General features: G+C 37.1%; 1 protein-coding gene across 5 annotated transcripts in view; it reads right to left on the reverse strand.

Moving 5' to 3' along the window:
• Positions 1-16,630, reverse strand: part of ccdc18 (coiled-coil domain containing 18) — an 85,703-nt gene that overhangs the window by 36,182 nt on the left and 32,891 nt on the right. For 4 of the 5 annotated variants that reach the window (NM_001365136.1, XM_087239791.1, XM_087239790.1 and 1 more), the window contains 2 exon segments: positions 10,454-10,596; positions 16,439-16,606. In NM_001365136.1, the coding sequence (NP_001352065.1) occupies positions 10,454-10,596; positions 16,439-16,606 (311 nt within the window). 5 annotated transcript variants of the gene reach the window in all.

The raw sequence follows: 16,630 nt of genomic DNA on the forward strand, positions 1-16,630 counted from the left end.
ATTTTTACCTTTTTTAAGTCATTAAAGTCATTTAAAAAGCTTGTAATAACGCCCAGGTACACTCCAGGGTTAATTCAATGAGTATTTCAATAAGGGCCCTATAAAGTGTTAAAAATGAGGAACATTTTTAACCCATAGATGTCGCCTCTACCTCTACGCCTTGTGAATATAGACATGAAAAATGACACAACTTAAATAAATGCCAATCTTCAATGCATTTGTCATAGATATATACACTAGATATCGCATAGGGACCCCGAACATGCGTCATTAGCGCCGCCATATTGGTACAGTGCTCCCAGGACAAGTGTCATTCAACCACACTAGTCAAGACAGTGTTATTACGCGAAGATGCTGGAATTTAGTGCTGTCTACGGGTGTAGTAACGAGCAAACAAAGAAAACAAAGCACAAAGGCAAAACATTTCATAGGTAAGATTGAGTTTTTTTTACGTTTTTGTATGTTATGAACTTTTGTGCTAAACAAGTCACGTTATTGATGATAATACAGTCTCTTACTGCATTCACCATAAGGCAAAGCAGCAGCAACTCACACTAAATACAGAATAGGCTTATGCTGCTTTTGTTGAATAAAATCAGCAAACAATGCAAAAGAAATATGACAACGAGATGCTGCGGTGCCAGAAACTTGTAATATTGTCCTCTAAGTAAAGGAGTCGTTCTAACGGAGATTGATTCACAAATTAATCGCTCCCTCCGTCAGTATGAAAAGTGAAAGCAGGAGAGGAGGTGTGTTTCAGGACACGGATCAAATTTAACAGGGAGGGTGGATAGTACATTTCCATACAGACAAGCACAAGCTTTTTGCCAGGAATGCCTGTGTGATCACGTATCCATCAATATAGAAAAGTGATATAAAGTTATAGTTTTTATATTTTAAAAAGGAAAACTGCATACTGACCTCCAGGAAAACTCCCGATCATAGATATATGTATATATGTGTAAATCTCTGGTTCTTTATGGCCATAGTCCTCCACCGCAGCTTGGTCCCACATTCATTTCAAAGGAGCGCTACCCTGTACTAAAATGGCGGCTCTATTGACGCATTCCATCCAATAGACAACAACAGGGTAGGCGACATCTAATGTATATATCTATGTGCATTTGTAAATAGATTTAAGCCCGTGCACACAGAGATGTTTTCTTTCGCTCACGTTTTCCGTCTATGTTTAACACCTTGTGACTATTTAAAGGGCGTTAATGTGATTGTGCACACCAACTTGCAATACGGCAGGTGCAAAAACATCATTTACAAAAAAAAAAAAACGCCTCATGCTCGTTTTTTTGTTTTGCTTTGACATGTCGAGTCAAAGCCTTCTCCACCAATCAGGTTGGCACTTTTATTCACATGCACGGAGCTGCTGTAGTTACAGTAAACAGCACTTGGAGGCGCTCAAGCGCAAAACTGTCAATGCCAGCGCACATTAAAGAAGATGCCCAGAGGTGATATGAACATGGAGCTGATTATTGCACTGGTTAACAATAATCCTTTCTTTATCAGTAGAGCTGGAGCTGCTACTTGAACCATCTATGCTTGTTCGAGTCACCAGTAACTTCAACAACAAGCGTTTGAAATTCCTCTGTTCCTCTTCTTCTGTTTTATTAGCGGGATGTCAGAAGCTTAAAGTTGTGTGGCGCCATCTAACGTCAAAGAGTGATTTTGCATGCTCTTCTGCTTGACGCCAGTGAAAATCGATTGGGTTTGAATGCGGAAAAACGTCTCGTAAAACACTGTATACGAGCCTTTAAGCTTAGTCTCATTTTAAAGAAGAGAGATGTCAGATTGTAGCTAAAGTAAAAAAAAGTTCAAAAAGTTTATTAAAACAAAAGTTATGCGGCTTTATGTTTATAAAAATAATAAAGCAATAAATGCACATTTTTTTAAATTGCATAAAACATATTTTACGAAACAGGTTTTAGCGTACAATTTGTAGAAAATCAAGGCTAAATATCTGAACAAATTATATTCCAAATTTGAAGTTGATATCTCAAAAAATAAGCTTTCATATTTATTTGGCCGCAGTACCAAACATGACCACCTGATGACATTTAATTTACATTGATGACCATACAAGGGTGCCGCCTATGTTTTGAGGAATATAAAATCAAAGGTAAATATCTAAACAAACTATATTCCAAATTTAAAGTTGATATCTCAAAAGATGAGCTTTCAGTAAGAATTTGTTTGGCCGCAGTACCAAACATGACCACTAGATGACATTCAGTTTTCATCGATGACCATACAACATACCTCCTATGTTGTAATTGTAAATTAAAAATAATTTAAAATAATTTAAAATAATTGTAAAATAGGCATAACATTCTAAAGTAGTATTGAACGTTTGAGTCTATTTAATTTAAAATAGCCTCTACAAAACCTCTAAAAATGTACATATGGATTGCTGTAGCAAAGTATTGCTTTAGAACAGTGGTTCCCAACCCCCGGGTCGGGGACCGGTACCGGTCCGTGGATCAATCAGTATCGGGCCGCACAAGAATAAATTATCTTTAAGTTGGCAGATAAAGTAGCTGCATTTAAAGCCAACCTGGATTTGTGGGGAAGGCGCGTGAACAGAGGCATATTGGACTTGCATGATATGTGTGTGTGCAGGCGCTCACGGGCTGTTTGGAAAAGTCTTGAAGGTAAACAAACAACGGCTTATTATAAGCATCTTATCGATTATTATTTACACGGTTGGCATTAAGTTGAACCTATAAACGTTATCTGCCTAATTTCTAGCACCTAAATGTGTCTGGAAAAATATTCACAAGCTTTTATTCTAATAAACCGCGCGGACGTGAATGCGTCTGACTGTTCTGATTGGCTAAAGCAGTAGACGTGCACACGCTCTTTCCGACAATCTTCCTTCTGCATTTACACAGCGCAGCATTCTGGCAAATTACCGGTAATGTTTCAACTTCACTTTCCGGAAAATAGCCAGAACGAATTTACCGGTATTTTTAAAAAGGCCCTGTTCACACATACATACCTTTATGGAAAATTGCAGGATAATTTTCCGAAAAGGTCTGTATGTGTGAAAGGGGCCTTTGTCTGCCATTATCCCCAGATGGGACCATCTCGTTGCAAAGAAACAAGCTCAGGGCTCCCATTGATTTAGCGTTACGGACAGTTTTTGATATTTTAATAAGTTATATTGTTGAAGCAATGTGTTAATAAAGTTCTTACTTCCTAATGTTATAATAGCATTGTAATGTTGGAGCAATGTGCTAATAAAGTACCATATGAGTACACAGTGGATTCACGTTTATTATTATTATTATTATTTCAACCCCCCGATCCGGAGTAAAATTGTCAAGTGTTGACCGGTCAGCAGTTAGAAAAAGGTTGGGGACCACTGCTTTAGAACTCTGATAAGCAATTTTGATGCAAATTATTGAATAACTGTTGCTCAGTAAAATCTGCCAAAAATCAGTCACCAGATATGGAAACTTGAAATTTTAAGAATTCATTTTATATATAGTTAGTCATGATTGCTTTATGTTTAGACTACAATAATGAGATTTAAATATGTCCAATTATTTGTAGGGTGACTGTTAATGTTTTTTAATCTATTACTCTTCCTATGTAACACAAGTGCAAAGTGGAAAAATATTTATTTGGATTTCTTAGACTTTTCCAACAATATACATTTTGTCATGATTATATTAGGTGCACATGCACATGATATCACACACCAGACGCGCACATTCGCATGTAATTTAAAATGAAAGTATTCAGTTGGCGCCCTGTCTCACGACAGAAATATGAATAGTGATCAGGGTCATAGCTGGGCTCTATAAACAGTCCCTGACTTGCGGCGCTGGTGTGCGTACCCTGATAGAAACCTATGTTTAGAATTTGAAAAATGCATGGCGCTGCGTGGCAAGACACGGCGCATCCAAAATGCATTTGGTTTGTCCAGTTTTATTGTGATGTCCATGTCAAATAAACAGCAAATAAAAAATATAAATGTAAGGAATTATTATTATTATTATTATTAAAATAATATTAGTAATAAATAGAGTTTTGCTTAACATTTTATTGAATGTGTGTTGGTTTGATAGGGATGACCTGTTTAAAATGATTTAAGACCAACAAGACAATATTTCAGAATTTAAGACTTTTTAAGGCCTAAATGAAACCCTGATCAGACAAAAAACAAGTATATAATCCAATGTATGTGTAATAAAATGTATGCAAAATAAATAGAAATGATATAAAGAGTCATGTTGCAAGACACTTCTGTGAATTCAACCATAACATGAATGTCATCTTTTCTTTTTCTTTCTTGGAAATGAAAAAGTTTCTTGTCAGCTATTGTTAATTTGTAAACAAGTGACGTGCTTTCTAAAAGTTATATTTAATTTGTGTTGAATACCCTCAGGAAGATTCTTAGGGTGAAATGCGTCTGTATTAAGTCATAAAGTCTCTTTTATCACTAGTCCATTTTTTACATTTTTTAATATTACTTTAAAAGAATGATTTACATAACTGGACAATAATGGCATCTTTGTGTACATGAATAGTAAACCTACACGTCACTTTGAGTGCAACGTCAGAACAAAAAAAAATTAGTTTCAATTGATTTTATTGGCAACTGCTGTGATATTTTGTATTAAATGCAAGACAATTAAAATAACAGCCTACTTTTTTAGCTGGCGTGACTGCAGTAAAGAAAATAGTTGCGACAAGATGGAAGCCCCCTCATACTCTTAATCATCATTTTTGGATTCATACTTTTATTGACATTGTATATATGGAAATGTCCACTGCTCTCATCCACGGTGCAAGAGAGGACACCATCAGACTTTGGGCGCAAACTTTAGACAGACTTCAAGATTTACTAACTTAAATCAACGAGACATCAAAAAGCAAGAACTTATGGCTCCAGGCATTCCCACTACCTCCTTTTTTTTTCTTCTCCCCCACATTTAATATTATTTTGTTTTATTATTGTATTATTTATTATGTTTATTTAATTGTTTTTTTATTTTTTTTTCTCTGTTGTTTTCTCTTTTTATAGTAATTTAAGGTTCCCTGTTTGGGCTTCTAATAACTTTCATTGTCGTAGACGTTTTTCAGCACAGTTTTAAATACTTATCTCTGTGTATATCACCATTCTTCTATTTAATTTTTTATTTCTGATTGGCTTAATTCTAACCTTACTTAACCCTAAGTACAGATTTGGCTTATTGCGTTTTTGGTTTTGAAATTTGTTTTATTTATATGTATGTATGTGTGCATATGTATATGGCTATATGTATGTGTGAGTGTGAGTGTGTGTGTGTGTGTGTGTGTGTTTATGTATGCATATCGGTGTGTATGTGTGTTTGTTTGTATGTGTATATGCATATATGTATGTTTATGTATAGATATGTGTGCATATGTATATATGTATTAATTTATTTTATTTATCATTTTTATTTGCGTTAGTATGTCCTTGTCATTATTCTTCAGTTTTTCCTTTTTACTGACAATATTGTTGTCATGGCTGACGCTATTATTAACACTATTATTTAACAATAGTATTAAATAATATATTGGTTTATATATGTATATCCACACATTTTGTTTTATGCTGATTGTCTACGGCATGTTTTTCTGTATTCAAAAAATACAAAATAAAATAAAGAATTTTATGGAAAATAACAGCCTACTGTGTAATAACATTAAACAGATCAAATTAAGGTAAAAAAAAAGTCCCTGGAAATTAAGTGAAAGGACAAATAATGATTTTTACTAACAACTGCAACAAAACCTTAGAAATCAATTGCTCATGACAGACATTAAAACCAGTAACAACACTAGCACAAAAACACACTCGGCAAAATACTAATTATTGTCATAAACCAAATCCCAGGAAATATTTAAACTTTGTTTTTTGTTTTCCACAGCTCAAATATCTGCAACAAATAACACCAAACTCATATTTCAATGTTCCACTAAAATACTGTTGAGCAATATACTGATGCAAAAAATGTATAGTGATACTTTGCTGTAATATTAGTACAGATATTTAAAAATGATAGCATTTTATAAGAGCCATAAAAAATGCGGTTGCTTTGACTTAACAGCATACACAAACATTTAGTGCATCTAGAAAGTATTCATAGCGCTTAACTTTTTCCCCATTTTGTTTATGTTACAGCCTTACTCCAAAATCGATTCAATTCATTTATTTCCTCAAAGTTCTACACACAATAGCCCATAATGACAATGTGAAATGTTTTTTCATGTTACAAATTTATTAAAAATAAAAAACCTGAAAAATTACATGTACATAAGTTTTCACAGCATTTACTCAATACTTACTTGATGCACCTTTGGCAGCAATGGCAGCCTCAAGTCTTTTTGAATATGATGCCGCACACCTGTTTTGCAGAATTTTTGCCCATTCCTCTTTGCAGTACCTCTCAAGCTCTATCAGGTTGAATGGGAAGCGACGGTGTACAGCCATTTTCAGATCTCTCCAGAGTTCAATAGGATTTAGGTTTGCGCTTTGGCTGGGCCACTCAAGCACATTCGCCGAGTTGTTGTGAAGCCACTCTATTGACCATTTGATGGTGTGCTTTGGGTCATTGTCCTGCTGGAAGATGAACCTTCACCCCAGTCTGAGGCCAAGAGCACTCTGAAGCAGGTTTTCATTCTGTGCATTGCTGCATTCATCTTCCCCCTCTATCCTGACTAGTCTTCCCGTTACTGCTGCTAAAAAAAATTCCCACAGCATGATACTGCCATCACCATGCCTAACTGTAGAGATGGTATTAGCCTGGGGATGAGCAGAGCCTGGTTTTCTCCAAACGTAACGCCTGGCATTCTCTCGAGTTCGATTTTAGGCCCTGTTTACACTAATGCATTTCCATTTTAAAACGCATACGTTTTGGTAAGGTTACGCCATCCGTCCACACTACGCCGGAGTTCTCGAGCGCCGAAAACGGAGCGTTTTGAAAACGCTGGAGAGGCCGTTTTCATTCTAAAACGCTGCTGCACCATCTCAGTGTGGATGAGGAAAAACGGAGACATCTAAAAACAGAGGCGAGACTGCTGAGATTTGCTACCTGATTGGGGCTTTTGTGTCATTGCGTATACTTCCCTTATTCGTCAAGCCCCTATCACATGACTATAACACATGGCTTAAACGCTACCGGAAGACAGTACTGTAAACAACAACATGGGCACAGAAATGGGAGCGTTGTTTTTGCACTATTGTCTGTTTTAGGCACCATTGTGCAGTTATTCATTTGTTACGTTTAGTAACAACTAGACCTCGTCGTCTGTCCACAAAAATACCTCTCTTGCTTTCTTTCCCATCGCGTTTAATGTTCAACCGGCGTTTGTTGACTAACAATAACAAAATGCCGAGCGAGACGCATGCTTTCTGTTCATACTAGAACGCACATGCCCATAGTGCACGAATGGTCACGTGATATACGTTTTTGGTAGCGTAGTGTGGACGAAGATATGTTCAGAGACGCTAGGTGAAACACTAGTGTGGACGCAGACCGTTTTTAATCTAAAACGCCGTTTTAAAACAAAAACGCACAAGTGTAAACGGGGCCTTAGTCTCATCAGACCAGCGAATTTTGTTTCTTATGGTCTGAGAGTCCTTCAGATGCCTTTTGGCAAATTCCAGGCAGGGAGTGGCTTCTTTCTGGCCACTCTACCATACAGGCCTGACTGGTGGATTGCTGCACAGATGGTTGTCCTTCTGTAAGTTTCTCCTCTTTCCACAAAAGAACGCTGGAGCTCAGACAGAGTGACCATCAGGTTATTGATCACTTCCCTGACTAAAGCCCTTCTCCCCCGATCACTCAGCTTAGATGGCCGAACAGCTCTAGGAAGAGTGCTGGTGGTTCCAAACATCTTCCACTCACGAATGATGGAGGCCACTGTGCTTATTGGAACTTTCAGAGCAGCAGAAATGTTTCTGTAACCTTCCCCAGCCTTGTGCCTCGAGACAATCCTGTCTCGGAGGTCTACAGACAATTCTTTTGTCTTCATGCTTGGTTTGTGCTTTGACAAGCACTGTCAACCCTGGTACCTTATATAGACAGGTGTTTGCCTTTTTAAATCATGTCCAATCAACTGAATTTACCACTGGTGAACTCCAATTAAGGCGCTGAAACATCTCAAGAATGATCAGTGGAAACAGAACGGACCTGAGCTCAATTTAGAGCGTCACGGCAAAGGCTGTGAATACTTCTGTACATGTGATGTTTCAGGTTTTTTATTTTTAATAAATTTGCAACAATTTCAGGAAATCTTTTTTTTTCACATTGTCATTATGGGGTATTGTGTGTAGAATTTTAAGGAAATAAATTAATTGAATCCATTTTGGAATAACATAAAAAAATGTGGAAAAAGTGAATCGATATGAATACTTTCCGGATACACTGTATACACACACACGCACACACTAATAATGATTAGTTATTAGAAATGCTAGAATCCCTACTAATTATTAAGATTTGATCCAACAAGTAAATGAGGCAAGCGTAGTAAAAACGCAGAGAACCCAAACTACCATATCAACCAGGCCACCCTAGCAATAGTCTAGCAACTTCCATTATAAATGTCCCACATATCTATATCTATAAGTACTGTTTATTTATGTATGGGGTTTCTTTTTAAATGCTTGAATATTTTGCCCTTTATTATTGCATATTCGAGTCATTAGTGATACTAACTTTATATCTAGCATGCATGAACTGAACCTCTACTGCTTCAAAAGTTTTACTATCTGCTAATATTTTAAAACAATTACAAAAGAATAAATCGACACACTGCATTTGGAATATTTTACACAAAGCTTAAAAAAACAAAACACACATATTTTTAGAAATCTGGAATATTTTATGGACCCTTCATGAACCCTTTGACCTGTGCCTAAATAGTACCCACTGTTATCACACTGACCATTCACAAGCTGTTATTTGATTCCTGCTTTACCCATTAACATAAACTGGATTTGTTGACGTACATGTTTTTATATTTGTATACTCTGATGCTACTTAATGCCAAATATTCTTTTTTGTCAATTGTGCTGTTTGTTATATTGTAAAATGACAAAAAAAAATTTAAAATAAATAAATCAAACCATTTTTTTTTTGGCTTTTGGAATTTGGAAAGGTTCACTTTGAGCAGACGATTTTACTCTCATTGACTTCCCCAGTACATTCAGCATCTGCTGTAGCTCACGTGACATAACAATAAGACATAGTCACCTAAAGGTTAACTCCATTTACTGGGAGTTATCAAATAGTTAACTAATTTTGCAAAGGAAAACTAAACTTTCATCGTTACTTACACTGGGTCTATACCAGGGGTCACCAATCTCGTTCATGGAGGTCCGGTACCCTGCAGGGTTAGCTCCAACTTGCCTCAACACACCAGCCTGGGTGTTTCAAGTATACCTAGTAAGACCTTGATTAGGTTGTTCAGGTGTGTTTGATTAGGATTGGATCTAAAGGCTGCGGCCGAAACCGCATACTTCCATACTATACAGTATGCTAAAATCAGTATGTGAGCCGAGTAGTATGTCCGAATTAATAGAACTCAAAAAACAGTATGCGAGAAGTACACGGATGACTTGATAAATCCGGCGAGATTCTGGAGTGCGCATCCCATGCATGCTGCGCTATCCCATGATGCCCCGCCAGAGAATTCATGAATGGGAGTAAAGTGACGCAAATTACGCAGGTACGTCACGTGACTATGTCAAAATAGCAGATGTAGTACGTCTGAATTCCATTCATATTTTGCACATTCATACTGCATAGAATGTACTTTTCTAACGGCCTAGTAGTACGTTTAAATTCAAATGCAGTACCTACTGAGTAGTAGGCGGTTTCGGACGCAGCCAAAATCTGCAGGACACCGAACCTCCAGGAACAAGTTTGGTGATCCCTGGTATATACTATCCCTATCCCTGTACACCTTTTACAAAAAAAAAAATTCTTTTATAGTTTTCTTTACATATTTATTGTTAAATTGGAATGAACAGATGGAGGAACACTAAAGATAATGCCAAACTTAAAAACTGAATGAGGAGGAGGCTAGTTTTATGTGCCATGTTGCTAAAAACGCAAGCTATGGGGATTACAAAAATAAAAAAGATTGACTCTGAGTTCTATGTTGGGTCATTTATTATTCAACTACCTTTATTGACATATTAGGTTTTAATCTGTTATGGTTTACTTTTCATTCTAAGATATAGTTGTGTCATATCAAACTTAGAATTTTGGTTTCAGGATCATATTCATTGTGTGGATGAATTATTACCACTATTATGCGTTCAGTTCTAATATACATTTTTAAGCATTCTGATCTTCAGATAGGGGTTACAGTTTCACTAATAATTGAGTAATTATGCAAAACTGAGACTTCCTCAAAACAAAAGGTAAATAAAGGAACTGAAACAGGTTTGTCTCACGTTATGGAGCCGGAGAGCTCCGCAGCCTGTCTCTCCTTCTTCTGCACCTCCTGGTTGACCTCCTCTACCTCCCTCTCCCTTTTCCTCAGAGCCTGAGACAAGGCACTGCGCTCCTTCTCCAAGTCCTGCTCCAACTGGGACACCTGTGGGCGATCAGTAGATGTTATCTCACTCTCTGCATAGAAAGACTACTCATGGTCATGAGATTATTATTATCCTGTTTTTGCTTTTTTCTAACTTCATTGGAAGGATTGTTTAAGCTGCCATATTATTTAACTTTTAAAAACCATATATCCCATGTCACAGAAACTGCCTTCTTGTATCTGAGAAATATTGCTAAGTTACAAAGTATGCAATCCATCTCAGACGCAGAAAAGCCAGTTCATGCTTTTATGACTTCTAGACTGGATTACTGTAATGCTCTGTTTACTGGCTGCCCAGCATCCTCTATTAACAAACTTCATCTAGTACAAAATGCTGCAGCCAGAGTTCTTACCAGGTCTAACAAATATGATCATATCATCCCAATTTATCCTCCTTACACTGGCTGCCTGTTAAGTTTTGTAAAGAATTTAAAATATTGCTTCTTTCTCAAAAAAACTTTAAATAATCTAGCTCCTGTTTATCTAACCAATCTTTAAGATCTTAAACCTCAGGGCTTCTTGTAGTACCTAGAACAGCAAAGTCGAGTAAAGGAGGTCGAGCCTTCTCATTTATGGCTCCTAAACTCTAGAATAGCCTTCCTGATAATATCCAAGGCTCAGACACACTCTCGCAGTTCAAAACTAGATTAAAGACCTATCTTTTTAGTAAAGCATACACTCAATGTATCACATAGCAGTATGATGCATGAATGTGCTCCACACAGATTTTTGCATCTTGTTTATATACACTATAAACAGCAGCTACGTTAATTATACTCTTTATTCTCTATTTCCACCTAGGGATACTCATCCAGAGGCCCCCAGAGATTATGCAGTGCCACTGAAGCGATCCAAGACCTGTGAAGAGATTATCCCAAGGTTTCCACTTTCCCGGACCAGGCTGTAGCAGCTGCTGTGGTGGTCATGGAGGAGTAGAAAGCCTGACACTGATTCCTGTGAGACTGCAGGGACTGACAAGTCTTCGTTGACATCCAACGTTCTCTAGCCTCTGGCACCAAGACTGCAGCTCTGCACAAGATGTTTGGCCATATAAGTAATGGTCGTGCCCAACTGAGCCTGGTTTCTCTTGAGTTTTTTTTTCCTTCACTTTCGCCCATTAGTGAAGTTTTTTTTCCTCGCCGCTGTCGCCTGCTGGCTTGCATAGTTCAGGACTTGTAGAGCTGCGCATCGATGGATTACTCTTCAGTGTTTAGACTCTCAGCAGCTAACATTTAAACACATTGAACTGAACTGAACTAATCTAAACTGAACTGAACTTAAACTCTGAAAACTGAGCTGACACTGTTTCAACTCACTATAATCTTCAATGTAAAGCTGCTTTGACACAATCTACAATGTAAAAGCGCTATACAAATAAAGATTAATTGAACTGAATTAAATAATAAAAAATCTCGATAACCCTAGCTGCATAATAAGTTCAGTACATGGCAATGATATACGGTGAGCTATTGCTTAATATTTCTCATGTAAAACTCTTGAGTTTAAAATCTCAGTGAAAAACATGGCAATCAAAACAAAACTCAGATTTTGATGATCTACACAGGGTCATTAATATGCATGCAGCAGACAGCATTTCATTCGCCAAGTTTGTTAGTGACATTACTACAGTTTAAAAATAAAGCATTTTCCCCCTTAATTTTTAATTCTTCTAATTATGTATTACACTTACAATTTTTTTAAAACAAAAGGACAAGCTTTAAGGAAGAGTAAACAAGCAGTTTCTGATGAAGGAGCAGTGATCTGATAATGCAGCTGCTTGTCAGGTCCTGATGAAACACCTAATGTACATCAGTGATGTGCAGTGAGGTTTGTGGCTGATGGTGAGGCACTGGCTTACAAATATATGCACTCAATATATTTGCCAACACGCTTGTGTTACATATCTCATATCAGCTTTCTTTCTATACACATAGCAGGAACAATGTTAAATGTACTGTACAGCGTTTTGCCTCTCAAAAAACAAGGTTGATGCCACAGACAACTATATCAAGCGACACAGCATGATGGCGGATGCACTCTCTTTCTCTCGCTCTTGTTTACCCACACACACACACAGGATTCGCACAGTGGTCTTCCCTTTATTAGTAAATGAAGACTTGAAATGACTTTAATTACCTTGAAATGATCGAGTTATGTTCTGTCTCTTCCTTTGAAACAAGATCTTTAACTCCGGCATTAGTCGTCAATTATTCATTACTTCACGATTTGATTAAAAGTACAATTTTATTCATTTTTGAGTTGAGATATTAACATAGCATCCACCATTATACATTCAGTCAGAGGAAAACATTAAATAATGAACTCCCTAAACTTTACTTGCCTACTTAAGAAGAGCAACCACCGAACAAGAATAACCGTGAGCTCAGAAACGCCCCCTTCATTGCAGGAGAGCTACTGCCAGCCTCACCTCATGTCTTTTCAGTGCGGCTGCATGTCAGATCCTAACACTAAATAACTGATAGACATAGGTGAAATACATTACATATTTTATGGAGAGTGAGGACATATAATAAAATGTCTAGTGTATAAAATATTTGAATGAAGCATTTCATTGGTAGCATACACCGAGTAAGCAAAAGGCAAGCGCTTAACCCAGTTTGCAATGGATTGCGCAATCTTATGTGAGGCACAGCTCTATACTGCCTCACCTCGCATCCTGCGCTGTAATTGTACAGGAGATACGCAAAATACAGCGATTTTGATTATAAAAACTATTCCAATTATTTGAGTCATTCAGAAATTGCATTTATAGCACGAATCAGTACACAAATATAAATTTTATCATTAGAATACATCTCATGATGGCATGTGAGGATGGACCGCACTTCCCTGATGTACACAAGTGGTGCTCGCTGCAGAGCCATTTGAGGAGAGCTGAGCTCCAGCGAGGGGGAGCTTAAGCTTGAGCTCCACCTTTTTTGCACTTCTTCTACGAGTGATGTCACTGGGGGTAGGGTTAGGGGTGGGGTTGGTGTACGCATTAAAACAGCTTACTGGAGGAGGAGCGACAGCTCATGCTCCCCCTCGCTGGAGCTCAGCTCTCCTCAAATGGCTCTGCAGCGAGCACCCTCTCGATGTACATGCAAATGATGAGGGCGTGCCCTGTGAGTCACGCAACAGTCTGTTTTGTGTTATGATTGGCCTTTTATCGACCGAGGATTTACACTTATGGATTTTACGTGAAAGCGAAAAAACAACAGGCTCACGGACATTTCCATAAACTCTTATTATACAACTATGCCTAGGTATACCCAGATTCTCTCAACAGGGTTCATACACATTTTTACTACTGAAATTTCATGATTTTTTCATAACTTTTCCAGGACATTCAAGTAAATTTTCATGGCCTAATGTTTATGTATAAATACATAATGTAATGTCTATGTATACATGGTAAATAATAGTAAAAAAACAATGCATGTTTAAATGTATTATAACATATCATAAAACACACAACAATTTATTTAGTTTGAATAAATTTTTTGTATCTATTATAAGATTTATTTAGATAATGCCTACACATGGCGCTTCTTTTCCTCTGTACCACCTCTGAAATTGAGACTAAGCCAAGGAAAATGAATGAATGAATGCATACTTACACAGAATTCATAATGAAAGACCATATAATTGGCTGAAGACAGAAAATAAGTAAAGACAACTAACCTATATACAAGTTTACAGATAATTGTTAAACTAATTTCCATGACTTTTCCAAAACGTTTTTCTGTTTTTCCAAATCTTTTCCAGGCCTGGAATGGGGGTATTTGTGTACTTCATTTGTTGTAGTAATTTGCACAGATTTGTAATTGACAAATATATCATATGGTTAAATATAATAACTTCATGACTTCATGGTTCAATTATTCTATTAGAGGTTCAGTACAAACTGTTTTGTAAAAGAAGCCTGTTTTGTGTTGGAAAAAAACAACCCTTAAGCACAGCTATACATAACTTCTCACAATGAATGCATTATTCATTGATCTGATATTAAGAAGGGTGACATTACAAAACACTATTCGGAATAATGAAAACAAAAGCAAAAATGTTTTTTTTTGGATGTTAATTGTATGATTAATGTATGATTTATAATATGATAGTTTAATCTTTCACACAGTAAACAGAGCCTGCTACTGATGGTCGGGATATAAGTCTAGGCCTAAGTGTTTATTAAATAGAAGGCATAAGAATTTGACTCAAATGTTGTTGTGACCTCAATGTAAATGTTTGACCTAAATTTGTTGTGCATATAATATTAAAAAGAGCAAATTTTTCAAATGACAATGCAAGGTAACAAAGAGAAAAAAAAATAATAAGACTGTGAAAAATAATCATTACTTACATTCACAAATAGTTATTTACTTACTCACTCACTCACTCAGCCATTTATATCGAAGTTAATATTTAGCCGCACCAAGTTGATGTTTCATAAGGTGGGTCGTTAGCCCAACCCTCAACCAGGAGGACCAGGACATACTCACATACACTACCGACAATTTAGCTTACCCAATTCAACTATAGTGCATAACTTTGGACTTGTGGGGGAAACCAGAGCACCTGGAGAAAACCCATGTGAAGATGGGGAGAACACGCAAACTCCACACAGAAATGCCAACTAACCCAGCCGAGGCTCGAATTGGTGACCTTCTTGCTGTGAGGTGACAGGACTACCCACTGCACCACCCAGCACAAATGCAGAAACTATTTAAAATGAATGAACAAAAATTAGACCAAAGCCTGTTATTGCCTTGCCTTTGTGGACATTTTTTGTTTGTTTGTTTATTTGTGAGTAAAACGCAGTGCTTTCTACACTTTCTAGTTCTATTTTCTAACTAATCGCAGTGGAGGACAGGTGGGCTAAATACATCAAGTAATTAAATTACTGGAACTTCATCCATGTTAAGCTGATTGGACACAATCTACATTGTGAAAAAGCGCTACAGAAAATAAAGATGAATTGAACTGAATTCAATTGTAGTTACATAGTGTACTAAAACACATAATATGAAAAGCTGCTATTTTCTAGACTGATATGGCCGGGGGAAAAAAACCCAAGCAAACACAGGTTGCCAGATTGACAACACCAACAGGTGCAAGGTTGGTGTGCTTGATGATCAATGTAAGATGCTCAGCTTATGTTTAAATGTGTAATATTTAATAATTTCCTAATACAAAAATACCTCATGGGCATGTTTATAACTAAATATGCGTTACATTTTGGACCTTGGAGGTCACATTTTCAACCATGCCTGCATCTTTTAAAACAGCCTTCATGACTGAAATGTAATATACTGTGTTTTGCTGTAAGGCAAGCTAAGGTGCTGAAATATAAATGGGTAAACTGGCAGTGGGTGGGTTATACAGACCAAAACAGATGACAGACATCAATCATACTTTTTTAAAGGAGAATAACTGACTTTAGCATTGCTTTTCAAATTGATGTACTGAATGTTCACTTAGCATGTTTCTCAAATATCTGTAAGCATACAGTCAAGCCCGAAATTATTTATACTTTTGGGGTTATTATATTTTTATGCTTTTTAAAACACATAATATGAAAAGCTGCTATTTTCTAGAATGCTATGGCCGGGGAATAATCCGATTTATATCGAATATGCAACAGAGGGGCTATTCTGATTTATGCTAAGTTAAAAGTGCTCCCACCAGATCAAGAGATCAGCTGAAAGGAAAAACTGTTAAACACAACTGTTTACCTTAAGGGGAGTTGTAAAATGAACCTATTTCCAAAAAAAGTTGTTTAATTAGCTTTCCACAACACTCTGAGGCCTGATCAACACGTTTATTCCCCCTGGCATGTGTGTACCTGGCTCTGCAGCAGACTCTGACTCTCCTCCAGCTGTGTGATGCGTGACGTGCTCTCCTCCAGCATGCAGTGCTGATTCTGGATGGAGTGCTGTAGCTGCAGGTTCTCCTCACTGGAGCTCTGATAAACCTCACATTTCCTCCTCAGCTCTTCCTGCAGCTGTGCCAGCTGATAAACCGATAACCAAATCAA

This window comes from Danio rerio, chromosome 2 (genome assembly GCF_052040795.2).
Source record: "Danio rerio strain M-AB ecotype USA chromosome 2, GRCz13ab, whole genome shotgun sequence".
Classification (NCBI taxonomy): Eukaryota; Metazoa; Chordata; class Actinopteri; order Cypriniformes; family Danionidae; genus Danio; species Danio rerio.